This window comes from Solanum stenotomum, unplaced genomic scaffold, assembly GCF_019186545.1.
Source record: "Solanum stenotomum isolate F172 unplaced genomic scaffold, ASM1918654v1 scaffold11373, whole genome shotgun sequence".
Classification (NCBI taxonomy): domain Eukaryota; kingdom Viridiplantae; phylum Streptophyta; class Magnoliopsida; order Solanales; family Solanaceae; genus Solanum; species Solanum stenotomum.
In genome coordinates this window covers 402,117-429,995 of record NW_026021534.1, presented here as the reverse complement: position 1 = coordinate 429,995, position 27,879 = coordinate 402,117, and the positions used below count along the sequence as shown (strand labels likewise).

General features: G+C 34.6%; 1 protein-coding gene across 2 annotated transcripts; it reads right to left on the bottom strand.

Moving 5' to 3' along the window:
- Positions 1 to 946: 946 nt before the first annotated feature.
- Positions 947 to 17,195, bottom strand: LOC125849901 (PHD finger protein EHD3-like). Of its 2 annotated transcripts, none has more exons than XM_049529851.1 (7): positions 17,059 to 17,195; positions 15,075 to 15,354; positions 13,798 to 14,034; positions 13,374 to 13,694; positions 3,395 to 3,484; positions 3,249 to 3,293; positions 947 to 2,355 (listed from the first exon to the last, which is right to left on the bottom strand). In XM_049529851.1, exons 2-7 carry the CDS (start codon positions 15,309 to 15,311, stop codon positions 1,474 to 1,476), a joined length of 1,812 nt encoding a protein of 603 aa, XP_049385808.1. In that variant the 5' UTR covers positions 15,312 to 15,354; positions 17,059 to 17,195; the 3' UTR covers positions 947 to 1,473. The 2 variants fall into 2 exon arrangements, with proteins under 2 accessions (XP_049385808.1, XP_049385809.1); XM_049529852.1 differs by having other exon boundaries at positions 15,075 to 15,341; positions 17,059 to 17,171.
- Positions 17,196 to 27,879: the final 10,684 nt, after the last annotated feature.

Below are 27,879 nucleotides of genomic sequence, written 5' to 3'. Positions count from 1 at the left end.
ATGTCACATTAGAGGTGAACGACCAAAGGTGTAACATTTACTTTTTAAATGGAGCATTCTGAACACTTGTTGGCGTAGAGTTCAGTGAAGCATCAACATAAAATAAGACTGCTAGCTTCGCCGTCCGCGTGTAACTTGATATACAACAAGCCAAGATAATGCTAATCCCTATTTAACTCCATACAATCGATGCAACAAATGTAGTGATAGCAACATTGGGCGGGTTTACAACTAAGCGGGACAGGGTGGGTTCAAATAATAGAAAAAATGTGGGACAGGGCGAGTTATGGGTCTACGTTCTTAAGATATTGAAGGAAAAATATGAAAAAAAAATCAATAAATAAAGAAAAATAAGATTTGAACAAAAAGATATTCAGAAACCAAGGAATCTAAGTTGGATGGAATAAGTGGGGATACTCACAATTAAACTTGGAATAAAATTTATACTACATTTGGTAGAATGTATTAATTCATATCGTATAAATATAAATTGTATCCCATGTTTAACTTTAAGATATCCCATCTTATCTCATGTACCAAACAACCACTAAAAGAATTGATCAAGTGTATAGTACAGAGAGCAGAAATTTACACAGAGAATTTGATCAAATAAAGTGTAAAAATATGTGCAAGTATACACAGGTTATAAAAAAAATGGAAAATACCTTGTTAACTTTGTACAAAGACGTTTAAAATATTTACGACATCAACAGCTCAATCTTACCATTCTTCACTTCATTCTTGATGGACCTAAAACTTATCTCTTTCTTTCTCAATCTCAAAAAATATATCCACACAACAAATTAGAACTATACACAGAACAACACATGCATGAGTAAAGAAAATAACGCCAGGAATATTTACCTTGTCACTGTATGATAAAGAGGACGCCAGTTGGAAAAACAACTGTAGTTTGAAGTTTCTGTTATCATTTTATATAAAAAAGAAATAGCAAATGATGGGCGGGAGGGGAACGGGTTGAAGTCTTCACAGGTTTAAACGGGTTTGCCCTGAAACCACCCTGTTTGCTATCACTAAACAAAGGGCATAAACAACAAATCAGGATAGAGAAATTCCCAGGTTTACATGGGTTTACCCTGAGACTGCCCTGTTTGTTATCCCTAAACATATGTCATAAACAACAATGCAGGATAGAGAAATTCCCTTTGACATTCAGAAAGTCAGTTAATCCATATGCCCTTCTCTCATTTTACAACCACATGGAACAGCAGTTGCTGATAACCCCAAGAAGCAATATGTACTAGAAAATACAATCTGAAACACTACAGGCATGGCTTGTAAGGACTATCAGTTAGACAAGAAATTGTATGCTACCAAATCTGAAAGTTCGCCACTAGTATCTTCCTTACAGGCCAAACCACCGGTAAACAGGTCATGTACCACTGTCAACTGGAACCGAACCACATCCTTCATATACAGAGCTACCATAATTCATGCAATAATTGAGTCCTATCAGTCTTTTGATCCTAAAGCAGCTAAATCCTCCTGGTAGTTCAGAGTTTTGGCAGCATCTAGAAGCATTTCCATACCTCCAGATTCATTTAAAGCTTCCTCATCCTTACCTTTTGGTACACCTAATTCTCCACATTGTTCTTTTCTCTTCTTCGCTTCATTTTGCGAAGACTCAAATGCCTTTCTTGCTTTGCGTATGCGCTGTATCTGCACATCACATTTTTTGCAAAACCATTTCCCTACAGGAATTGAAGTGTGTGGTGGTTGCATGCAGAAAATATGATAAGCATGATCGCAGCCATCACAAAGTACGATTTTGTCATCATCACAATCATTCAGGCAAGCTCTACACAGACACGAGGGGCAGTACCAGCAGGAGCCAGAAGCATCCAACTGCTTTCTGGTCAAGCACCTCTCATGGTAAAACTTGTGAGGGCAGAAGGAATGACCACATATTCTAACATTGTCATTACTCACCACAGTTCTACATACGTTGCAACAGGGCGAATCCTCAACTCCTTCACAGAGTTTAAGTTCACCATCCACTAAACCATTCGTGCTATCCTCCAATTCTAGAACCATATCTTCAGATGTAAGGTCTTCAACCTCATTTTCAATTATCACTGAGCTAGACGTGGTGAGTCTTTCGCATACTACACAGTTGTCATGGGGTGATTCCATTCCTTTGGCAGTGCATTTGGCACAATACCAACTTCTTATGGGAATTTCTTTAACAGTAGGCTCAACACAAGAGAGATGATAAATCTCCTCACATGAATCACAAGCTAAACTATCCCCACCATCCGCTTTCTCTCCACAACATTGGCAAGCACATCTTTTATCTACACCATAGGTCTCTGCTTGTTCCATTTTAGCAACTAACTGTCAACATCAAAAAGAAAAGAAAACATAGTAAACTTGAATTTTAATATTTAAATATATCTGCAGTTTCAAGTTGTAGAAAGAAATAAAATACGATGCCAAGGCAATCCCTCAGATTTTTTGTGATTTTTTACTTTGTGGGTTTCATAAAGTAGATATCAAGTTGCAGCACTGAGTCCAGCCAAAAGCAAGAATTTTTTACTTTATACTTTCATATTAAAACTAAGAGATAATTCCAATGATGTGGAACTCTCAAGGTTTGAAACCAAAAGCAAAATAAGCATACGACAAGCTTTTTCTTTAAAATGGTGGTGATCAAGCCAGTTGCACACACCTCGACTATTCCATTAGGTACTACCTTAAACTAGCACAGGTACACTCAGCACCAACGCTTAAACGCATGGAAAGAAATCACCTAATGTAATTTTGGTGCTGCTGGGATTTGAATCTTGGTATCTAAGGTATGCACCCACTTCACTGACAGTAGGTAATACACCCTCGGTTCCAGTAAATACTATATATGAAAGGTACCTATATATCCCCATAAAGAGCTTTTTTAGATGGATCTCCCCATAAAGGGCTTCCAATACCACTTCTAGGAGCTTGGTTACATTATTTGCCTGAGTGGTTCCCCAAGAAATCTGGAATAACTGCAAGTACTTGGTTGGTGACATGCACTTGCCAGTTGCCACAACCAAATTTCCAGAATTGAGAGGTATTACCATTGAATGAGAAATTTTATGCTACAAGAACAGTGAAGGATTTGAAATTTCCAGGCCGACAATTTTCAAAAGCTGTTTCTCCTCCAAGAAGCTAACTAGAGAACAACCAAAATTACCAATAGTCTACCACTAAAACGGAAACACAAAAGCATGACGGAAAAGAAGGCTTGCCTCCTCTTTTGTATCTTCAGCGTTTTCATGCACTGAACCGCTCACCTAAAGAGGTAACAGGTCAAAATCATAGTCAATTTTACCAGCATTGTGTGCAAAAGACGGAAGCAGCTCAATGAACCAAGTGTTAACAAGAAACCACGTACCTGAGCTCGGAAACAACCCCTTGATATTTCTGAAAGACTCCTTGAAAGAGAAATCATTTCACTGCCAACTTCATTAAGCTTTGTCCACATCTGCAAATAATTCAGGATGACGATACATGAGTTAGAACTATCTCCAGCACATAAAAATAGGACAATCCATGCAAATTCAAGTCCCAAGTTAGTCATTCAAACCATTCATTGTGTAATTATATTACAACAATTAAAAAATGTTTCATCAGCAATGTGTTGCTTCAGATAAAGGTAGAACCATAGACAATGGAACAGTCTTCCTACACGTATCATTCAAAGAATGAGAGTTATTTACATGTGTACAAGCAAGTCTAAGGGAACAGAATCAAAAGCAAATTTATCTAAAGGAAACAAAATCAGAAGCAAATCTATCTACGGAAACAAAATCAGAAAATCCCTAAATATATTATATTTATGATTATGCCCAGTTTTGTAAACAACAGGACATGGTCCCCATGAACTAACTCAAAAGCTGACTCAACTCGTTTATTAACCCTTGGACCTAATGAGATGCGATGGTGTTTTGCAAATTGACATGACTCACAATCCAATGATGAAATATTTTGAAACTGAGGACAAAGTTTCTTCAACATAGGTAAAGAAGGATGACTCAATCGACAATGTGCTTTAAATGGAGACACAACACTAGAGCAGGCAACAGATCGAGATTCACGTTCATCAAGGATGTAGAGATCATTGGATACATGTCCTTTACCAATAACCTGGTTTATCGTAAGATCACGAACCAGACAATGACCGGGAAAGAAAGAGATATAACACTTACGGTTTCTTGTAAGTTTACTAACAAAAATCAAATTAAAGGCCAATTTTGGTGGACCTAATACAGATAACATGGTAATAGATGAGGTTGGTTTAACCGTACCTGATCCAAGACAATTACAAGTTGATCTTTCAGCTACAGTAACCGAAGAGGGTGCTTTGTGTAATTGAAAGCTAGAAAAATGTAAGGATTACCCGTCATGTGATATGTGGTACCTAAATCAATTATCCATTTATTTGAAGAGGTGATGAGACATGATTTATGACTTAGCAAAGAAGTTAATTGAAGCAGATTCCTTCTCTGATTTATGATATTGAAAGAATTTAGCAAACTCATCGCCTGAAACCCGAATTATTTTCTCAGATGATGGGCAAGAACCAAACATTTTTGAACTAATGTTTAGTCCAAAAGGATTTTAAAATAGATTATAGATGACTACAGGTAACAAGGGATGGAACCAAATAAACAAGACCTATGAATAAGTTATTTGCCAACAAAGATGTCCAGTGTCCCTCACATGCCAAGAAGATATTTGGACAGTGGTGAGACCTAAACCCAGTTTGAATATAGACTTGAACAGACCTAAAAAGAAGCTTAAAACTGCACCCAAGTCCTAGAAAGGTTAAAATAAAATTTGAATCTGAGATCCACAGACACCAAAACCCAATGCTCAAAATTAATGGTGGTTGGAAAAGAGATTAGAAAAGATTTTTTTAAGAGCTAGAGTCAAAAACAGAAAGTGAAGAACACACCTTCCAAGCAGAGTTTTAGTGTCAGAAGATTACCAAATTGTCCTGAATGCCGAGACGATACCGAAGCAGTAAGCCAAAATCAGTTCTGCCAGACCACGGAATGGCGAGTGAAAGACAAACCAAATAGCCGAGACCTCCTCTCAGGCTATAGAAAGGTGTGGAATTTCTAATCAATGATTTTGAGCCCTAGAGGCTCTGATACCATGTAAAATATATATACAAATGGAAAAACTAAATACACATATCATTCCAATATGATAATGTGTCTATGCACATTCAGTAACAAAGATAAAAAAGGAAGTAGCAAGACGTTTTTTGTAGTGTCTTACCAAATTCGTAAAGACTTGCAAACGTCATAGCTCAAAATATATCAGTAACTAAAAATTCATTAACCAACATTACCTAAAATTAAGTAGTCCTATATAAGTTGCACCATAAATTTCATTCACGGGCATCTAAAATCTAACTTGACAAATGTAGCTCCATTCATTGTACAATTTGTTGATTTATATTTATATTTAATAATCTATCTATATACAATAGGAGAGGCAAAAGTGTCACGTGTGTGCACCACCAAAAAAAAAAAAACCAATTCTCAATTTAAAAAAAAAAAAACCAAATCTGTATTTTTAAAAAGTGCCAGCAATCACGTGTAAGCACAGAAATTTTNAAGTAGTCCTATATAAGTTGCACCATAAATTTCATTCACGGGCATCTAAAATCTAACTTGACAAATGTAGCTCCATTCATTGTACAATTTGTTGATTTATATTTATATTTAATAATCTATCTATATACAATAGGAGAGGCAAAAGTGTCACGTGTAAGCACCACCAAAAAAAAAAACAATTCTCAATTTAAAAAAAAAAATCAAATCTGTATTTTTAAAAAGTGCCAGCTATCACGTGTAAGCACATAAATTTTCAATAAACAAATTATTTTAAAACAGAAAATTCAAAAGAAAAAACTGCCATTTCAAGTTTTAAAAACTGGAAACGTATATAACTATTGCCATATTTAAACCGTTTAATTATCTTATCCTTCTTCTACTATATCAGTTTTTTTCTTTTTCAAAACAATCATTCATTTTCTATTGAGGAACTTCTTTGCAAACTACATCTGATAACATATATTAGTTCATTTAGACTTGCAACTGAAACTCTTCTTATGGATTTAGAGCCTGATACTTTGAACAGTGTTAGATATGAGCATTACGGTCAGACTTTCAGGCCTAATAAGTAATAACATTATTTTTCGTCAGTCGGGTGTTGGCAAGAGTTGGGCTAGAGGTCAAGGGTCATTATACCAAGGGTGTTGAGTTGATTGATTCTATTCTTGATGGTGTTCGTAAAGAAGCTTAAAATGCAGGGTGGATGAAATGGAGGCTCACATCTAGAGTGTTGTGTGATAACTCACGCTAAGTTGCTCGGACTCTTCACTTTTGGTGCCGCACCTGTGTCGACACGACATGGGTGTGGGTGTGGGATCCGTGTTCGATTTGGTCAACCGATTTTGGGTACTTTGACCAAAATCTATGGGGAAAGTCCGAACAATTTTAATGATTTTTGTAATCAATGCAAAAGAAAAGGTGAAATTGAAGAAAATGGAATACCTTTTATATAGAAATTCCTATGTCACTCTTTTTCCTTTAATCTCCTTCCCAGATTCTCCTCAAGTTCTCCACATAATATCTCATAATTTAGGTTTTACAACTCTATTTTTTAGATATTTAAATCATTTTTAGGCGAATCCGCGCACCCGTATTCATACATGGATCCATATCCCCGAATCTTAAAAACTAGATCACGAAGGATCCGACCTCTAGATCCACACCCGTATCAGACACCCGCACCCGAGTCTGAGCAACTTAAGTGATTGGTGCCACAAAAACTTAAAGATAAATTCTACAAAGTGGTGGTTAGATCAACCATGTTGTATGGACAGAGTGTTGGCCTATCATAAACTCTCATGTTCAGAAGATGGAAGTTGTGGAAATGAGGATGCTGAGATGGATGTGTGGACATACCAGGAAAGATAGGATTAGGAACGAAGATGTCCGAGACAAGGTGGAGTGAGACCCTTTNTAATCTCCTTCCCAGATTCTCCTCAAGTTCTCCACATAATATCTCATAATTTAGGTTTTACAACTCTATTTTTTAGATATTTAAATCATTTTTAGGCGAATCCGCGCACCCGTATTCATACATGGATCCATATCCCCGAATCTTAAAAATTAGATCATGAAGGATCCGACCTCTAGATCCACACCCGTATCGGACACCCGCACCCGAGTCTGAGCAACTTAAGTGATTAGTGCCACCAAAACTTAAAGATAAGTTCTACAAAGTGGTGGTTAGATCAATCATGTTGTATGGACAGAGTGTTGGCCTATCAAAAACTCTCATGTTCAGAAGATGGAAGTTGTGGAAATGAGGATGCTGAGATGGATGTGTGGACATACTAGGAAAGTTAGGATTAGGAATGAAGATGTCCGAGACAAGGTGGAGTGGGCCCTGTGGTGGACAAGATGAGGGAAGCAAAGCTGAAATGATGCGGGCACATTAAGGGGAGCGGCGCATATGCGCTAGTGAAGGGGTGTGAGAGGTAGGTGTCATTTCCTATTTGTTATTGTAAGTTCTATTATTATATGTGTTTGAGAAGCTTAAAATTGTGTTTGCATACAAGGCATTTGTTTAAATGTTTATGCATGTTTTTGATTTGTTAACTCGTACTAGTTATTTTTGTTATTGTAAGCCTTGTGATTTTATGTGTTTGAGAAGCTTAGATTGTGATGACGACAAGGTATTTGCTTAAATGTTTATTCATGTCGTGATGTATTACCTCGGTGTCTTAATGTATTTTGTTCATTTGAGACACTTAGAATTGTGATTCCTTGCATTTATGTTCAACTGTTTGTGATTGCTTACATGTCAATCCGTATTAAATGTGTAACCATTGTCGACGTCTTCTCTAGACCATTCATAAGAGCATGTTTATTTCAGGGGCAGAGGAGTAACAGAATGTCCTTCAATTAGTTAATTAAAGACTCTATTTTTCATTTTGTGTTAGCTGTCCAATTAGTTGGTTCTGTAAAGGAGAAGATACAAAAGTCCTCCGGACTTGGTAATTTTTAATTATTTTTAAGCAATTTTCTATTTAATTGGTTGAAGCGTTGATTAAAAGATGTGTACAGAATCAGGTTCAAGTCGGTGAAGAAACTAATAGAGTTAACCTTTGAAGATGGAATTCTTAACAAATTTAAAGAAGGAAGCAGAACAAGAAAGAAAACTTCAATGCATAAATCGTGGAAGCTGTCTTCATTTTTGCATTTCCATTTAAGGTGCTTAGTCATGCTGTTTTACTCTAGCTAGAGACAACAAGAGTAGACATCACTTTTGTCAATGCAATATATAAACTCAAGATTGATTAACCTTTTTCCCATTTGTTGATCGGCAATTGGTTAGGAAATCAGAAACCAAAACTAAGATTGGACAATTTATGTATAGATGCACATCAATCGATCAATGGTCAAGGGACAATTTGGTTTCGGGAAATGACACGTGATTTCATTCTTAAATTCATTTCTATGTTTTTTTAGGCATGCATCATTCAGATTTCATTGTTGTCTATACATTATATGAAGTAATAACACTACTCATTTACTAGGTTCTGCAAGTAACTCTTGTTAGAAATATTGGAAAAGAATATTATTGAATTGTTGTATCTACATTATTACAGAGAGGCCCTATTTATAGACACTACAATAGACACATTTTCCAACTAGGACACTACAATACAATCCTTTTCTAAGTAGGACATGACTAACATTCATTCTAAATTGTTATTGGGTATATACATTGTAATTAGAAATAAGATGGCAATTAAATTTAAGTTAACGTAATATGATTGAATAATCTAACAAATAAGACCACAATTTGGATTAATGTTTAAAGCATTATCCGCACATCGCACAGGTACATATATAGTATACTAGTCTTAAATATAATATATATGCGATCTATATATTACTATAAAACTTCGGTGTGGTATATGGTATTTATTATATAAATATCAAATACCGTACCAAATTCCAAAAAATAAATAAGTCATACCAAATACCATGATATCCATACCACGGTATAGAAAATATCATTTTCCGTATGGTATTCGGTATTATACCATACGATACCCACCCCTACATACCAACATCTAACTCCACCCAGAAAATCTCCTTTCAACTCTCCCCCACCGGTCCATAGACACCCCCATACCCCCACTCTATTCTGTTATCCATGTTTTTGAACCGCATTCCTAGCATGAAATCTCCCTTACAAACTTCCCCCCACTCCACATTTCTCTCCTCCCAAAGAATGAGAATTCCTCCCGCTGGGCCGGGATGTAGTCATATTTCACTCACCTACTCCCTTCCCCTTACCCCCACACTTCTAATAACACTATCTGTCAAAATTTCCATTTTTGTTTCTTGAATACATATCACATCAGCTCCCCAATCCCTAAAGCCAGCTTTAATGATGGTCCCTTTGTTGGGGTCATTCATCCCCCACAAACGGCACTCCCAAAAATTCCCCGAATCTAAGAAATTTCTCTCCCACCCACCTCGTAAAGAAACCTACCATCTTCAAAGATAACTAACAGCATCACATCAGCTCCGTGAACCTCTGTACTACTGCTGCCAGTTGTGAAAAACCTCCTGGATAGGTCTGAACTGGCTCAATCTACTCCTCCAACCCGGTTCACTAATCTAGGGGGTAGTGTTATCTTTTTCCTTTGCTAGGGTTTTTCCTTCCCCTCCAGAATTCAAATTCTTTGTCACTTTCTAGTCTTCTATCCCTTCCAGCAACTCTTCCAGCAGCTCTTTACATAACTTCCGATGACCTATTTCCCCTTTATCCCCAGCGCTCCACAATTCAAATTCTTTGTCACTTTCTAGTCTTATATCCCTTCCAGCAACTCTTCAGCAGCTCTTTACATAACTTCCGATGACCTATTTCCCCTTTATCCCGCCACCCTATTCCCCTTCCCACCTCCCTTTCCTCCCCTCTTGCTGGATAGATTCATGTTTTCCTCCATTTCTGCAGTAAAAAACTCAGGTTGAAATACAATGCACATCCATGTTCTATAGCTACTTTCTCCAACATCCACCTTCACAGAAACAGAGACCCTCCGCCCTTTCCTCACCCTAAATTTCACTCTAGAAATGTCGTGCATACTGCAAATAACATCAATAAAGCCCCCACACAGCTGCCAGCCTGCCCTACCTTTTTGAAAAGGTCCACATTCCAGAGGTGAACAGCAAACCCACCAAATTAACAATCACAGTATCACCGGTAAGATGAGTATCAACACACCCATCTTGCTTCTTCCATATATCCAGTTTCAAGAAATTACCACCAAACCACCTCTTTCCTCTATGAAAAGTTTCAACAGCCTGCTTCTCATTCGCAAATCGGAATAAAACTTGAACGTCGCTCAGCTGTGTAATCTTCAGGCCGTCTGTCACACCCCATTCATCTACAGCCCAGTTTCTGATTGCATACAAGAATCTTACTTAAAAGATAACTACATAAACAATCAAAACAGGCAACTATGACAGGGGAGAACACACTGAATCCCCTCCCCTGATAGTTTGGCAGCAGTAAGACAGCTTAGTTTCCTAGATTAAAGAACTGTGTAATCTTCTCTAGTGAAGAATGTCTGTGTCATATTTCCTCGTAAACCATCTCCTCAGATTATGAAGACCCAATTGCCAAACAAGACATGATTTAACTGCTAAAAGCATAAAATCATACATAGCTTTCACCACTCACATGTATTATTCGGCAAGCCAAATTTACGCATAAGCTAAAGCTCTTCCCCTCATTACGTTGATCTTTAGACCATTTTACTAATCAAAGGATTCCACTTTAATCAAGTTACAACTCATTTAACTGGAGACACCGACAGTATTTTCATGGTCAAATACGTAAGTTTGCAATCATAGAGCACCTACATTCAAATACCACAATAGGATGCATGCAATACTCTAACGAAGTAAAGATGATGCATAGCAATAACTAAGCAAAAAACATATCAGATGAAACTGAAAAACTTAGATGAACCTTCTATACAATTAGCAGGGAATCCAAAATACTACCAAGTCTCCCAACCCAAAAAAACACCAATCAGTAATATGACTAGAAGACTTCCCCATCCATCATCAACCTTCCCAGAGATCCAGACAAAGAAATCACACCTTGTAAATTTATCCTCAGAGATGTTTACGATTTCACACGAAAAACAGATCATTCCCAGAGATACACAAAGCACTTTTTGCTCAAGAGTGCCACATTGATTTGAATGGATTGCAGATGCAAGCTTTAGACAACACTAAAAAGGTTCCTAGGATTTGTAAGGGAAATGATCTTCTTTGGTTTAATACGGATATCTAATAAGGTTCCCCAGTAATTAAGATTTATCATCAGGTACAGCTACTCAATTTCAATTCAGACGCTCCATGCAGCTTTTACAACTTATCTGTATGTTTCGATAGGAGGAGAAATTTTATTTGGTGTGAGACACAAAATAATTAGTTGTATGAGATTCACATTTCATGACAAGTGTAAATTGTGGAGCCCCTAATTTACCAATTTCTCTTTCACTCCCCTCCTTACCCTTGCGAATCTATCCTCTCTCCACATTTCTTACTCCTAGACACCCCCCCATCTTTCTCCTACTCTATCTTTTCTCACTCTTCATCAGAACAGCCCCCCAAATCCCAATACAACCCCAGCCCCAAGTTCAAAGTCAGAAATGGGATGCCAATGTTCAATCCACAACTCTATCATCATATTTTCTCCCTTCCTCTCTCTATTTTGATTTGGGTAATGAATTATCAAAAAATTAGAAAAATACAAGCATTTCAAGAAATTGACAATATGGATAGTGAAAATGGAAAAAGAATTGGGAGAGTAAAAAAAAGGACAGTATTATTAAAAACTTCAGAAACTGAAAATGGGCATTCAGTGAAAGTGAAAAGAAGGTTGTGAATGAGGAAGACATCTTGAAGAGGTTTTGATTCAAAATTGGTAGAAAAGTTTTTTTCTTCTTTTCTGAAATTACGGTGTTTATTCAGTAACAATAAAGGAAGACTAGTAGGAACCGAATCTTACAATTGCAAATATTTTCCTTTCATTATCTCTGAGCAAGATATGTTCTACCACCAAAAATACATACACAAGGTAGGCAATACCATAAAAGGAAAAGTTTCTGCAATCCCTATTCAGGATGCTTCTTGTTGTAACAAGCTGCATTACCAGCAACTTCGGACGCTTCTTTTATTGTAATGAGCTGCATTTCAAGTAGCAGGTAATTCACTGGCCAGAAATGAATTTGTGGAGTTGGGTGAAGAAAGAGGAAAGAAAAGATAATGGGTCCCATAAATGTAATCTGATTCAAAAAAAAAATAAGATAATGGGTCCTATATTGTTTCCCGTCAATAATTGGTCCCACATTAGACTCATATTTTTATTGAAAATCCCTCACACAACTAGTCATGCTTGTGTCTCACCCATTATAAAATTTCTCCAACACGAGTTCCCATATGTACATTAACAGTTCATTTTATTTATCACAGTTTTATCAATACAACAAATTACATTGAATTTTGTAATGTTTGTCTCTCATGAAGTCAGTACAAACAGAAGCAGATCTAGGGACTATTGATTTTGATTTGAATTGCGTGTGTGTGTTGTTGTTTGATCAGTTGAATTACTTTAATATATTTGTAATTGTAAGACTTTATAAAAAAAAGTTTATTTACTCTAAAGAAAGTCTTTATATAAAGTTTCATCTAGTGTATTTCCTATGTGCAACAAAGTTCCTGGGTATGTTAGCTGTATGCTTCAATGCATGAAGTTAATGCAGCATAACAGCACAACATATGGAGTCCATAATAGATTGTATCAATACTTTAAGAGTGCCTAGGAATTGAGACATGTGGATTCCTAACCATGGAAAAAACACGAAGAATTGCAGTGAGGTTTGGAATAGAAGGTACCAGATTTTAGTATTCTTACCCAACCACTACCATTCTGAGAAGTCAAAACAGTTATATTCACTCAGTTTTCAAAATGCAACGTGAAGGTTCATAAAACTTAACACATGCACAAGCTAAAGCAGACAATGAATAATGCCAATAACAAGTATCTTAAAGCTACTCCCCGGCTGAGAGTTCATTATCAGACTCAAGAAATGAGAAACTAATCAGAGAGGATGAAAGATGGATTAAGTACATTACTCCATAATCATAATGAATGAACTTAAGAGATTCTACCTAGATTGTTAGCTAAGTCCAAGTAATACACAACATGGCTGTTTTCCTGAAACCAAAGCACAAACAGAAAATATAAAACAGTACCTGTTGAATATCTGAGTGAAAAAGGAGGGATGAGCCCTCATAAGATCCATCTTTCATCCTTGAGTGAATGCGACTAATATCAAAAAATTTGTCAGCCTTCATTCCTTCAAAATTTTCAAAGAGCACGTGACATAGCTGAGCAAACTTTTCTGATTTGACAATATCAAGAAACATGTGCTGACAGAACTCTGTAACTGTGCGACTTTTTGGCTCATCCACTGATCCATTAGGCACTGCTTTTGTTCCATTCTGAATTCCATGAGACACAGACTGTGATGGCAGAGAACCTCGGTTCCCATCTTCACAACATTTTCCAGATTCCTGAAAAAAACAAGCAACAAGCTATCAAAGAACAATTAACAGCAAAGGATATAGTAGCTTACTATTGTATATTAAGTTATCCAGATACTTGCAATAGAAATACCTTAGCTTCAACAGCACAACTGGCTTCTGAATGTGATGTCAGTGCCTCTTGAATACATCCTTTCAGACCACCATCACTCTCTAATGATTGAAGCATCTGCTTCAGAGCAGCACCCTTCCAATTTCTAACAAGCAAATCACTGGAATCATTCAGAAGACCATGTGGTTCCATATGAGCTACACTAGCTTGCGTGCAAGAACTTTTGTTAAGAGCTGAATCTAGTGGTCCATTCATCGACTGCATAAAATAAAAATAAAACAGTTGTTTTTTATCAGGTAAACAATTATATTAATGAAAAGGACAAAATTGGCCAAACAAGTATACCAAAAAGTAAAAACCTACAACATGACAGATGGACAAAGAGAATACCAAAAAGCAAACCAGTTGTATATCAAAGAACAAGAAAAGTATAGTGCAGATGGACAAAGAAAAACAGGAGGAAGGAAGAAACAAGAAGAAGACCACCAACAAGTACTTAAAGGACGGAATTTCTTAATTGGAAGTGCATCACTTAAAGAGTAACTATGACATTGTCAAGATCGTGGTTTAAGCCTTGAAGCAAGGCATATTGCAGGCAGTGATGATGCAAAGCATTCTAAGAGATAGAGATAGAGAAAAAAATTTGGGGTGGGGGTTGGGGTGTTTACCAACAGGTAAGGAAGAGAGGGGTACTTTATGTCAAGACGCCAAGTCGCCAACCATAACCATGATACTGAATTATTAGCATAGAGCAACAAGGAGAAATATACATCAATGTAGTTTCAAATTATTATTATTATAATTATCTTTATTTTATTATGTTAGCAAAATAAGTCATCCGCCACTGGATAACAATAATTTATCTCTACCTTTAATATATTTTTACGACTTTTTTTTGGTTAAGGGGGGTTACCCAAGAGCCACCAACTCCATTTCCCTTCTCAAGAAGCTTCACATGGGCACCCCTCATATAAAGTAGAAAGAATTATTTATTGAGAAGAGAAAAAAGATAGGTTTTCTAAATTAGTATTTGCCTTCCACGTAACTCTGTAGACAACCTAAGTTTAGAGAAGAGCCAAGAAAAAAGAACTACTACCTCATATAGAGATGATTGTAAAGAAAGAGAACAAGAGTAGGAATTTTTTATTGATAAAGAAACAAGATAAACATATCATCAGATTCAAAACTGGTTGTTCCATGAAGGATAGAGAAGAGACTAAGACATTATGCATAAGAAAAGGTAACAAACAGAAGGTAAAAAAGTCATTTCAAGAGTTTGCATGTAAGGATTATCAGACCTTGTTAGTACTCTGACCAGCAGAGTGCCCCATCACAAAGCCATCTTCTACCACTTTTGTACGCTTCCGCCTCTTGTAGGTCCGACAAACAACATCTGATGAACCATCAAGGTTCATATCACCATCCTTGTCTTCAACTAGGTGGCCCTTCAATTTCTTTACGGTTTGACCATTTTCAGCCAACAGACCTGGTGCAACATTAGCACCAGCGCTCTTTCCTTTATCTTCACCAACCATTTCTGCCTCCTTGGCCAATCAACCAAAACCCTAATTTCAAAATCTTTATAGCAAAAAAAGTAAGTTTCCACTACAAAAAACCCATTTTGCACCATAAGATGCTTCAAATTTCTCTCAATCAACAAAACATAATCCATTTCACTACTCCAACACTAAATTAACCTCTATCCAAAAAGGTAAAATTTCAAAACAGATTATCAACGAAACACTGTCAAAAGTAAAGAAACTAAAAACCATGTCAAGAAAAGACGTGCATTTTTACATCATCAACCATTTCTACCTCCTCAATAAACAAATCAAAAAACCCTAATTCATAAATCCCTACATCAAAAAGAAAACTAAAATCCCGCAAAAAAAATCCCAACATGGTCCATCAGAACACATTCCAATTCCTCAATCATGCAACAAAATAACAAGCATTATACCATACCCATACAAAACAAACCCCTTAATCCAAACAACTCAAAAATCAAAAAAGAACTGCAACATTTCACCAAAACACTGTCAATAGCAAAGAAAGTAAAAAAACATGTCAAGAAAAGACGTACATTTTTACATCATCAACCATTTCTACCTCCTCAATAAACCAATCAAAAAACCCTAATTCCTAAATCCCTACATCAAAGAGAACTAAAATCCCAACATGGTCCATCAAAAAGCATTCCAATTCCTCAATCAGGCAACAACATAACAAGAATTCCACTATATCCATACTAAATAAACCCCTTAATCCAAACAACTCAAAAACCATAAAAGAACTGCAAGATTTAACACTGTCAATAGCCAAGAAAGTAAAAAAAAAAACATGTCAAGAAAAGACATACATTTCTACATCGTCAACCATTTCTACCTCCTCAATAAACCAACCAAAAACCCTAATTCGTAAATCCCTACATCAAAGAGAACTAAAATACCACAAAAAAAATCCCAACATGGTCCATCAAAAAACACTCCAATTCCTCAATCAGGAAACAACATAACAAGCATTCCACCATATCCATACTAAATAAACCTCTTAATCCAAACAACTCAAAAACCATAAAAGAACTGCAACATTTAACACTCTCAATAGCCAAGAAAGTAAAAAAAAAACATGTCAAGAAAAGACATACATTTCTACATCATCAACCATTTCTACCTCCTCAATAAACCAACCAAAAACCCTAATTCGTAAATCCCTACATCAAAGAGAACTAAAATACCACAAAAAAAATCCCAACATGGTCCATCAAAAAACACTCCAATTCCTCAATCAGGAAACAACATAACAAGCATTCCACCATATCCATACTAAATAAACCTCTTAATCCAAACATCTCAAAAACCATAAAAGAACTGCAACATTTAACACTCTCAATAGCCAAGAAAGTAAAAAAAAAAAACATGTCAAGAAAAGACATACATTTCTACATCATCAACCATTTCTACCTCCTCAATAAACCAATCAAAAAACCCTAATTCCTAAACCTCTACATCAAAAAAAAAAAAAAAAAAAACCCCACAAAGAAAAAATCCCAACATGGTCCATCAAAACACATTCCAATTCCTCAATCATGCAACAAAATATCAAGCATTACACCATATTCATACTAAACAAACCCATTAATCCAAACAACTCAAAAATCATAAAAGAACTGCAACATTTCAACATAAAAAACATAACTTGACCAAATTAATCAACTTAAAAAGACTGCATTCAAATAAATTACACGAAAAATAACTATAAAAATACAAAATTTAACTTCACCTGAGTATATGTATAGAGATTTTTGAGTGATTCAATCTGAAAAAATGGCAGAGAGAGAACTAGGTCTTATCCTAGAGAGTACTTTAAAAATTTTGAAAACAAAGAGGGCTTTTTCCGCTTTTTGTGTAGTTTAAGTAGGAAAAATTAAAAACTTTTTTTCTCTGCAGTTTCAGTGTTGACCGGGAATTGACCGGCTAATGTCGGTACCCGATTGGAAATTGTGTCAATTTTAGAATATCATATGGTATTTTCAGTCTCAGTTTACATATTAATTATTTTTAAAATATTTTTAAAAATTTCTTTAAATGTGAAGATGTTTTTCTTTTAACTAAGTGTTTAACATTTTCTACTAGAATATGGATAAGCAAAACAAAATAGATGGTGGAGATGCAATAATGACAGTTCCCATATCATGTATTGCACTTGAAGCTGATGTTTTAAAGGTAAGCTTTTGAAAATTTCCTCTTCATTTGTCTTAATATGATTATAGGACGTCTAAATCTGAATACATATCTAAATGATAACATGTGCATTTACATATGTATTCAGATTTAGACGTCTTATAATCATAAAAAAGACAAATAAAGAGGAAACTTTCAAAAGCTCACCTCTAAAACATCAGCTTCAAGTATAATACACGATATGGGAACGACTATTATTGCATCTCCACTATCTACTTTATTTTGCTTATTCATATTCTAGTATAAAATGTTAAACACTTAGTTAAAGACAGGCATCTTCACATTTAAAGAAAATTTTAAGAATAATTAATATCTTAACATGATATTTTAAGAATAATTAATATATAAACTGATATTTTAAGAATAATTTATATCTTGACATGATATTTTAAGAATAAATTAATATCATGTTAATTTTTAGTCTCAGTATAGATCTAAGCTTTTTATATGTATATATTTATTTTGAGAAACTGACATAAATTAGGATATAATTAATAGTGCACTCATAAAAAATATATGAGTGTCATTGTGTTGATGGTACAAGCTAGACTGTTAGAGGATCCACATGCGAGACTACAGTTTGAATCTAGCTAGATTGTTTATTTCACTATTTTTATTTTAAATTTATCTTAGAGCTCATATTTGAGTTAAGGTAATTCATTATTTTTATTTTAAGTTTATCTTAGATCTCATATTTGAGCTAAGGTAATATTGATACACCCAAAGTCTATAAATTCTAAATTCGCCTTGCTAGTAAGTTATTATTCTATTACTATGAAATGAGAAATGATTAAAACTATGTAAAAAAATTAAATTAATTTGTTAAATCATATTATAAGATTGAAAGAAACTAATACATAAACATTAGTTTAACAATCCAAGTATGATTTTAAGCACAAAAACAATATTAGGATCACCAAATTCTCAGTTAAAACACTATATTTATAATTAATTCACTATCAAATACTTAAAGGAAAAATTTAAAACAAAAATTATGAAGATAATGTGATTCAAAAAAGAAAACACTTAATCTGGATTCAAATACTTATATACAGACAAATATAATAACCTTAATATTTTTTTTATTTTCAGTAATTCCTCTTAGGTTAATTATGATATACATATGTAAAACACACTTAATCAGAACTCAAATACTTATATTGTAGTCTGATAAGTCTTTTGATAAAAACACCATTAGGTTGATCTTCAGTAGTGATGTATTTGATTGTGACAAGTTTTGTTAGATTCTTTCTCTCATGATAATTAATTTTATTATATTTAATTTCTTTCATGATATATCAAATTTACAATATAGTTATATTTTTATGTAAATTCAATATTCAGGAACTATCTACATTATCAAATCTTTCGAGTAGATTTTTCAAACAACATGTACATTTGAGGTACATGGTATCCCCATAAAAGATCTTAAGCTATATAATTTGTTGTCAAAAAAAAATCGCACTAAACCCTTTTTCTAAGTGATTTCACATAATTTTTTAAATAAAATTTACTTTTGTATGAATTATAACCCAAAATTATTTTAATTGAACAAGACAACTATTATAGATCTAAAGTTTATAAAGTAATTTTTGATACCTGTCAATTGATACAAAATAATCTGAAGATCAATGATATTTGCAGGATGTAGAAAGAACACATAAATGCAATTCATTTTTGGGACTTGATTTGAATCAAGGACGTGCGAGATATGTGCTCTAGCCGATTTCATCTTGATGAACATCGAATAACTTCACAAATTTATAAAATTTAATACTAGTGACGAAAATGTAAAATTTGAATGTAAGCTAGAAATTTTTGTTTAATAGCTCTAAGACAACGATATAATTAAGAAGACCAAAGGGTATAAACCCTAAATTAAGAGACGGGAGATGAAGGGGGGAGGGGAAAATGAGGACAAAATTATATGAAATAATAACAATTAGAAACAAGACAATTATAGATATATCACTAAAGAAGAAAAAATAATTTGCGCGAAGAATTTTTTTTTGGTTCATAAAGGCCATTAAAATTTAATGTAATTGTAGTAAAATCGTTAATCTAGCTATAAAATTATTTGACTTTCACTTAATTTTATACAATATCGTTTTTGTTATTTCAACTTCACCGAAAATTATAATTAATTTAATTAATATATATTATTTTAAAGTAATAGAGTATCATAACCCCAAAATATTAATATACTCAAAATTCGACCTATAAAATTTAAAAGGAAAAATTTCAATAATAACAAGTTTATTTTCAAAACATAACAAAATTTTCCTTTAAATTATAACATATACTATATTGTATGTATGTGCATAGAGTATCAATATATATAAATTGATATATTGTATATGGGTCTGCATATAATGTTTATATATGTATATTGATGTCATATAGACAATATACGTACCCGTATAAGAACCTGTATAAGAATTGTGCCTTCAATTTAGAAACGTGAATACAATATATATATATATACACACACACATTAAGATGTAAGATATAGCTATATTTTCTAATTATTTAAAAATATCACTACAAAATATAATTATGGAGTATAGTAGATTATTATTATTTTTTAAATAATATTATGAAAACATAAAAATTTGATGTGATTCAAAATGAAAACACTTAATTTAGATTTAAATACTTATATATAGACAAACAAAATAATCTTAATATTTTTTTTTTATTTTTTTGATCGAAAGCTTAGCTTTTATTCAACCAGTAATAATTTGTACACCAATTAGCTATTTAGACTTTTAGTTAATTTCTCACTTCTTTACAAATCTCATAAAGCTAGCTATTTTATTAGTTTTCTACTATATATCTCTACACTTCTAGCTAGGAAAATTGTCTAATCTTTGAAACAGTTTCCCCCATTTAATTTGGTGTTGTCCTTTTGTGTGAAGTTGGAGGATGATTTCTCTGGCTCAATGTTTGTATTTATGTTGATGTTGTTGAAATCTTTTAGTAGCCCGCTCAATTCAGACATGGTAAATTCAAACATTGAACAACCAGCCTAGCACGTGTGATTCTAATTTCCTTTGTTTCACCATGTACGTCAATCATTGTATCTCAACTTCCTAAATTAGAATTTGTCATTGCATTTCCAATCAGTCTAGCAACCTCCTCCACAACTTTGTTGCATACTTACATTCTACTTCTAGTGTTTTGCACAACACAAACTCTTGTGGTATTTGAATTTCACATCTCTCTAATTTGTCCATCGTAGCTAATCTTCCTTGAAGTATTAGCCAGTATTTTGAAATTGTTCTTTGGATCATTATCAGGCTTTTTCAATTCACTTTTTGAAAATTATGGCAAAAGAACTTGTAAGTTTCTTTAGTGTTGTACTTTCCTTTTCTAGAGGGTTGTTGCTGGTTTGTGAGCACTATGTGTGCTAGTTAAACCATGTTCTAGCATTGAAGATCTTCCTCACCAGTTAGTAGGCATGCTTTGGAGTCTCCATTATGGTTAAATCTTGTCTCTTTATGTAGAAATCATGTGGTCATTGAATTCAAAAAGCGTTTTTTTGAAGGATACAACCCCATAGAAGCTTGTTAATAGTTTCCTTGTTCCACACTTGAAAATCAATCATATTCAAGCCTCCTGCACTTTTGGGTTTACTTAGTGTATCCCAAGCAACCAGAATTCTTCTTGATGTTTCGGTGTTGTCTGTCCAAATGAAGGTCCAACAGATAATAGTGGCCAATTCTATTACCTTCTTAGGCATTAGAAATATTTGTCTCCGGTATGTCTGCATTTCAAATAGGATACTCTTGATAAGTTGAACTCTGTCACCGTATGATAAGAACTTAGTAGTTCAATATCTAATTCTCGCAATCATTTTATTTACTAGTGGCATGTATTGGTGTATTATGATCTTTTTTGAGGATAATGAGACTCCAGTATATTTAAAAGGCAGCTTTCCTACGGCGAAGAAAATATCTCTTAATATCTATTCTTTGAATTCATGTGTAGTACCAGGAATGTATAGTGAGCTTTTCTCCAAATTTGTCTTTAGCCCGGAAAGCTCTAAGAAATTATTAAATGCTTGCAATATTAATGAATTGATAATCCGTGAGCCCTAAAAACACACAATCAGGTCGTTTGTGAAGCATATATGTATCACTCTCAGCTTCTCACATCTAGGATGGTACTTGAAGGAGGGATTATGTCTCAACTACTTGAATGTTCTGTTTAGATATTCCACTATCAATATAGAGAGGTATGGGGACATGAGATCCCCTTGCCTCAATCCTTACTTAAATTCAAAGCTTGGGGTTGGGCCTACATTTTTTAAGAAATAAAGAATAACTTATTGTAGGCACACATGTAATGATTAGATTCACAAACCTAGATGAGAGTCCAAATTCTAGCAGTACCATTTTTAGGAAAGCTCACTCCATCGAATCATAGGCCTTTCTGACGTTTACTTTGATCAGACACCTTGGTGATACTCTTTTTTGTGTAGCCTTTGACTAGATCATGTGCCACAATCACATTGTCTAGTATATTCTTACTAGCTCTAAAGGCAGAGTGAGATGGACCTACCAAGTAATCGATAATCAACTTCAATCTTGAGGTGATTATTATGGCTATTAGTTTATACATCGTGTTGCAACAAACAATTGACCTGTACTCTTTGACAAAGCTGGGGTTGGACACTTTAGGGATCAGAGTCACAATAATACAATTAACCTCTTTTAGCAGTTTTCCTATTTCAAAGAATTAGAGAGCCACTTGAATGATCTTGTCTCCTATCAGTTCCCAGTATTATCTTAAAAACTCTACATTGAACCCATCAGTACTTGGAGCTTTTTCATTTGGAATCTCATTCACTGTTGGTAGGACCTTTTTTGTGTTTACCTTATTTACCAAAAGTTGTTGGTGTCTATTCGAGCAAGGGACATCCTTCGTTATATTAAAGTCCAAACATGGCAACTCCTCGACATTAGTTCAATTATAAGGCTTGAAAGAAACTCACAAATTCCTATTATATTCGGTTTACATCAGTCAGTCTTTCACCATGTTCCATATAAATGGAGGAGATCTCGTTTCTAGCCTATCTAGCTTTTAGGTAGGCAAAGAAAAACTTTGTACTAGTAATTCTGTTTGTAATCCAAGTGATTTCGGACCTTTGTCTTAGAACCTATTCGTGTAGTGTCAACCACTTCTCTAGTAGCAACAAAGTATTTCTTTCCTCCTGGATCCAGTATGAATTAAACAAATTTTATTGCAAGACTTCTTGAATTCTTTGATTTTCAATACTTCCTCTCAAGTTAATTGTGATATACAAATGTGAAGGACATTTAATCTGGATTCAAATACTTATATTGCATTCTTTTTGGTACAAACATGACATATTGGTCCTCAATAGTGATGCATTTGATTGTGACAAGTCTTCGTTAAATTTTTTCTATAATGCTTATTAATTTTATTGTATTTAACTTCTTTAATGATATATCAAATTTATAGTATAGTGCCAATATAGGTATGTTTTTTCTTTATGTAAATTGAATATTCAAGAACTATCTACATTATCAAATCTTTCAAGTAGATCTTTTTAAATAACATGTACATTTAAGGTATATGTTTTCCCCATAAAAGACCTTATGATATATAATTCATTGTCCAAAAAGAAATAATCGCACTAACCCTTTTTTCTAAGTGATTTCATATGATTTTTGAAATAAAATTTACTTTTATATGAATTATAACCCAAAATTATTTTAATTGAACAAGAATACTATTATAGATCTAAAGTTTATAAAGTAATTTTTGATACCTGTCAATCGATACGAGATAATCTGAAGATCAATGACATTTCCAGGATGTAGAAACAAAGCATAAATGCAATCCATTTTGGGAACTTAATTTGAATCAAAGACATGCGAGATTTGTGCTCTTCTTTTTCGCCAGGTTCATTTGATTTGTTGTGGATTGGATGATGAAAAATCCAGCAATCTATGACTTCAAAGCTTACCAGCAACCGCGACTCACTTGCTGCACTTCCTCCCCATGGTCTAGCGCAGGGGACATGTCCGAAAATCCTCTGAAAAAAGAGGACGACGGGGGAGAGACCGTGCTTGACAGATGAGAACGGTGTGCTCTAGTCGATTTCATTTTTATTGATCATAAAAAAAAAGTTCACAAATTTATAAAATTTAATACTGGCGATGAAAAAGTAAGATGTGAATGTAAGCTAGAATTTTTGTTTAATAGCTCCAAGATATAGATATAATTAAGAAGACCAAACGGTATAAACCCTGGATTAAGAGGCGGGAGATGAAGGGGGAGGGGGAAATGAGGAAAAAATTATAGGAAATAATTACAATTAGAAACAACACAATTATAGATATATCACTAAAGAAGAAAAAGTAATTTGTGCGAAGAAATATTTTTGGGTTAATTTCATAAAGGCCATTAAAATTTAGTATAATTGTAGTAAAATCGTTAATCTAACTATACAATTATTTAACTTTCACTTAATTTTATACAATATCATTTTTGTTATTTCAACTTCACCGAAAATTATAGTTAGTTTATTTAATATATATTATTTTAAAGTAATAGAGTTCATAACCCCAAAAAATTAATACACCCAAAATTCGACCTATGAAATTTATTAGGAAAAATTTCAGTAATAACAAGTTTATTTTCAAAACATAACAAAATTTTCTTTTAAAATATAACATATACTAAATTGTATGTACGTGCATAGAGTATCAATATATATATAAATTGATGTATTGTATATAGGTGCGCATATAATGTTTATATATGTATATTGATGTCATATACACAATATACGCACCCGTATAAGAATCCGTATATGAATAAGAGTAAGGAATTAGGGACTTACCCCTTTACATCAATGAAAATCTTAATATAAGAAAGTACTAATAAAACTAAGACTGAAATAGAACAGCTGGTCCTCGAACTGGAGGACTCACCAAAACTTAGGGAATAATCGACCCAAGCTTTACTTTGAAGAAGGAAGTAATAGACTAACGTACGGGACCTACACTCATAGTATGAAGAAAAGAAGGGGTTAGCACAAATATGTACTAAGTATGGAAACATGCATAAAAATATTTAAATATGTTAAATAGGACATTTCTCTTGGAAATATGCATTTATTAAGTTTGGACAGCCAATATACATTGCAAACATAAAAGACAAGCTATAGTCACAATACACTCATAACATAGTAATATCAATACCTTAGCAACCTCTAAGAACACTTGTGCAATGTATGGTTGACATCCAATAATATCAACCTTACTAAGCATTCCTTGAAGCCACATATTCATTACCCTGATCTTCAAGCTTACCATAATCCATAGTCATAAATGAGGAATTATACAAGTACATGAACTAAACATAAGGAAAGTCATCTATTCATATCTTATCATACCATAAGGAAACCACTCCACAATATCCTATTAAGTCTCCTTGTTCAATGTAAAAGTGAAGTCTCATACCCCCACTCTTACCAAGTAAACCCATTAAGAAGTCATAGTATAGTTCCTATCATATTCATTATCTTATTGTTATTAGGAAATATTAGCCATAACCGACATAGACCATGTGAGCTACATGGAATCTGGTGTCATATAACCCTACACCGAAAGAAGGCGTTCTTACTTGCTGAAGGTAGAACTAATTATATTTAGCTTCTAACTGGATCCACTAGCTAAGTCCTATGTTTGGCACATAGTTATGGGATAGGGAGATTGCTACTAGAAACCCAACCTATTACATTAGAGGAGGAGCTTCCATCTTATAAGTTTACTATAGATGACCCAACCTATTGCAGTAGCGGAGGGGCCTTTTCCTCATTGTCCATATCCACTTGGTACTAAGCATTATTTCCCAACTATACATAATTAGTATGGAATTGTATCTACATGTGTGAAGGCATACTTTACTCTTCGTTCAATACAACTCACTAAATAGCTCATAGATTCATTTAAGTGAGAACTACCTTTCACATTAGAATCATCATTTTAGGGTGAGTAACTTTCACCTCATTATTCATAGTGTTTTCATGAGAACTAGCCCTTCAATCAACACAACAACATCAGCATCATCCTAGACAATATATACATAAATATGTGTAAGGATAGGATAAATTAGTCTTCCAACAACACCTCAGTTCACACAATAGTCATAGGATTCTACCTTTCAAATGAGGTCATAAGTTCATCAATAACTATCAACAATCATGAACCATCCTTCACAATTTACCCCTTGCAAGGTCCTGAACCAAGTCTCACACTTACATCAGGATATACTAACATCAACACGAACAAGGCAAGGTTTCATAACAAAATTAACATAACCACAATACATAGTAGAAATCACCTTGCATCAATACCTTCATTGAACTTCATGAAATTGAGGTCATGGGGTAGTTCACGGGTTCATGGGGAGTTTTACTATAAAATCACCATTAAAACATCAAATCATCCATAATATACATCAAATAACGTTTTTAGGAAGAACCCGTGACTAGAATGAAAACCCTAGTTTTTGAAAAATCAAAACCCATTTTCGAAATTGAGTTGAGAGGTCTTCATGGAGGAAAGTATTCCATGAATCAAGGTTCCCATACCTTGTTTGATGTTAACCCACGAAATTTGAGTGAAGATCTTGACGCTTGAACCCTAATCTTGACCTTCTCTTTTGTTCTTCAATGAAGGAGCTTCTTAGAGAGAGAAGAGAAACTTTGGAAGATATTTTGGAGTTATGAGAGTTAAAGACTTGTTTAATACTCAAAAATACTTTAATATACTTAAAACAACTAAATATAACTGTCCCACACCCTAACTTAATTAATTAGTAAATTACCAAACTATCATCACTTAGGCCGAGTCCTTGACAGATGTGCAGACCACGTTCACGACTCCCTCACCTACGGATCGTAGGTGGGACTACGATTGTGTTGTTTGTGCTTCCGTTGTTTGGGTCAGAAAGGGTAGGTTCAAGGCCATGGTGAGGAGACTAAGTCTCAACTCACGAGTTCTATCCACGGAGCGTAAGCTGGTCCATGGACCGTGTTGCACATCTGTGGATGGGGCTGAGACAAGGAATTTTTAGGGGATTTTGGTGGAGGCTAAGGCTGGACTCATGACTCCCATCTACGGGGCGTGAGTCAGTCCACACCTCGTGGTCTTTGGCTCGTGAATGAAGTTGCATTTGGCAGCTTTTGGAGTAGCCTCTTGGCTCTCATCAAGGACCCTTGGGGGGTCCTTGTGGGAGCCTTGCCTTGACGTATAAGCTCTAGGACCTTGGTACTAGGTTAGGGAACTTATTTTTAGACCCTCACCTTACATAGTAACTTCATTAGACTACTAGACTACATGTTAAGCTCTAGCTTACCCTAGCATTTTGCCGGAGTGTTACAATATCTCCCCCTTAGGAACATTCGTCCCCGAATGACACTTAAAACATATTAAGGGGGGTTAACGACTCAAGACTAGCAGCCCAACAACAAGCAACATTAACAATGCATAGAACATAAGAGGAACATCACTCCACCTAAAGACATAATCAATGCAATCATAAGGAGGTAGGAACTACATCTACAACCCATTATGCACACAACATTATCTTTTCATATCATCTTAGGAGGAACTACCTTCTCCTTGCAACAAGCTTAACACAATTAATCAATAAAGAGCCATCTAGCCATATCATAAATAGTATAGCACATATGTTCATTAGTTCATCTCATGAAGCCAAATATGCAATCGTTACACTAAAATGCAGCCCCACATGAGGAATACATTAATCATGAAAACTCAGTACATGCTAAACATGAATTCTCACAGAACATGCACACATAAGAAAATCATAAGGAAAACTCATAGTGCAATTATTCCGAAATGCCAACCCAAGAACTAATTACCTTAACTAGGGGTAAGAGTAGAAGGAAAAATATAAGGATAGCGAGACTTCGTATCGGCCTCGGTCTCCCAAGTAGCACCCTCAACTAAGTGATTCCTCCATAATACTTTAACAGAAACTACCTCTTTGTTCCTTAACTTCCTAACTTGCCGATCTAAAATCTCAACCGGAACTTCTTCATAGGAAAGATTTTCATCAACTCCTAAACCCTACAAGGGAATGATGGATACCGGATCACCAATGCACTTCTTGAGCATAGAGACATAGGACACTGGTGAACCGGAGCCAACTCACTGGGTAAGTCCAATTCATATGCAACCTTTCCCACACGTGTCAAGATTTGGTATGGCCCCATATATCGAGGACTAAGTTTCCCCTTCTTGTCAAACCTCATCATACCCTTCATAGGTGAGATTTTTAAGTAGACCCAATCACC

Coding starts and splice junctions, on each gene's coding strand:
- LOC125849901 (XM_049529851.1), bottom strand. CDS start 15,311: ATGGTTGGTGAAGATAAAGGAAAGAGCGCTGGTGCTAATGTTGCACCA. Junction 14,035..15,074: donor CTGGTCAGAGTACTAACAAG/GTCTGATAATCC, acceptor TATTTTATGCAG/TCGATGAATGGACCACTAGA. Junction 3,294..3,394: donor GGGGTTGTTTCCGAGCTCAG/GTACGTGGTTTC, acceptor TTACCTCTTTAG/GTGAGCGGTTCAGTGCATGA.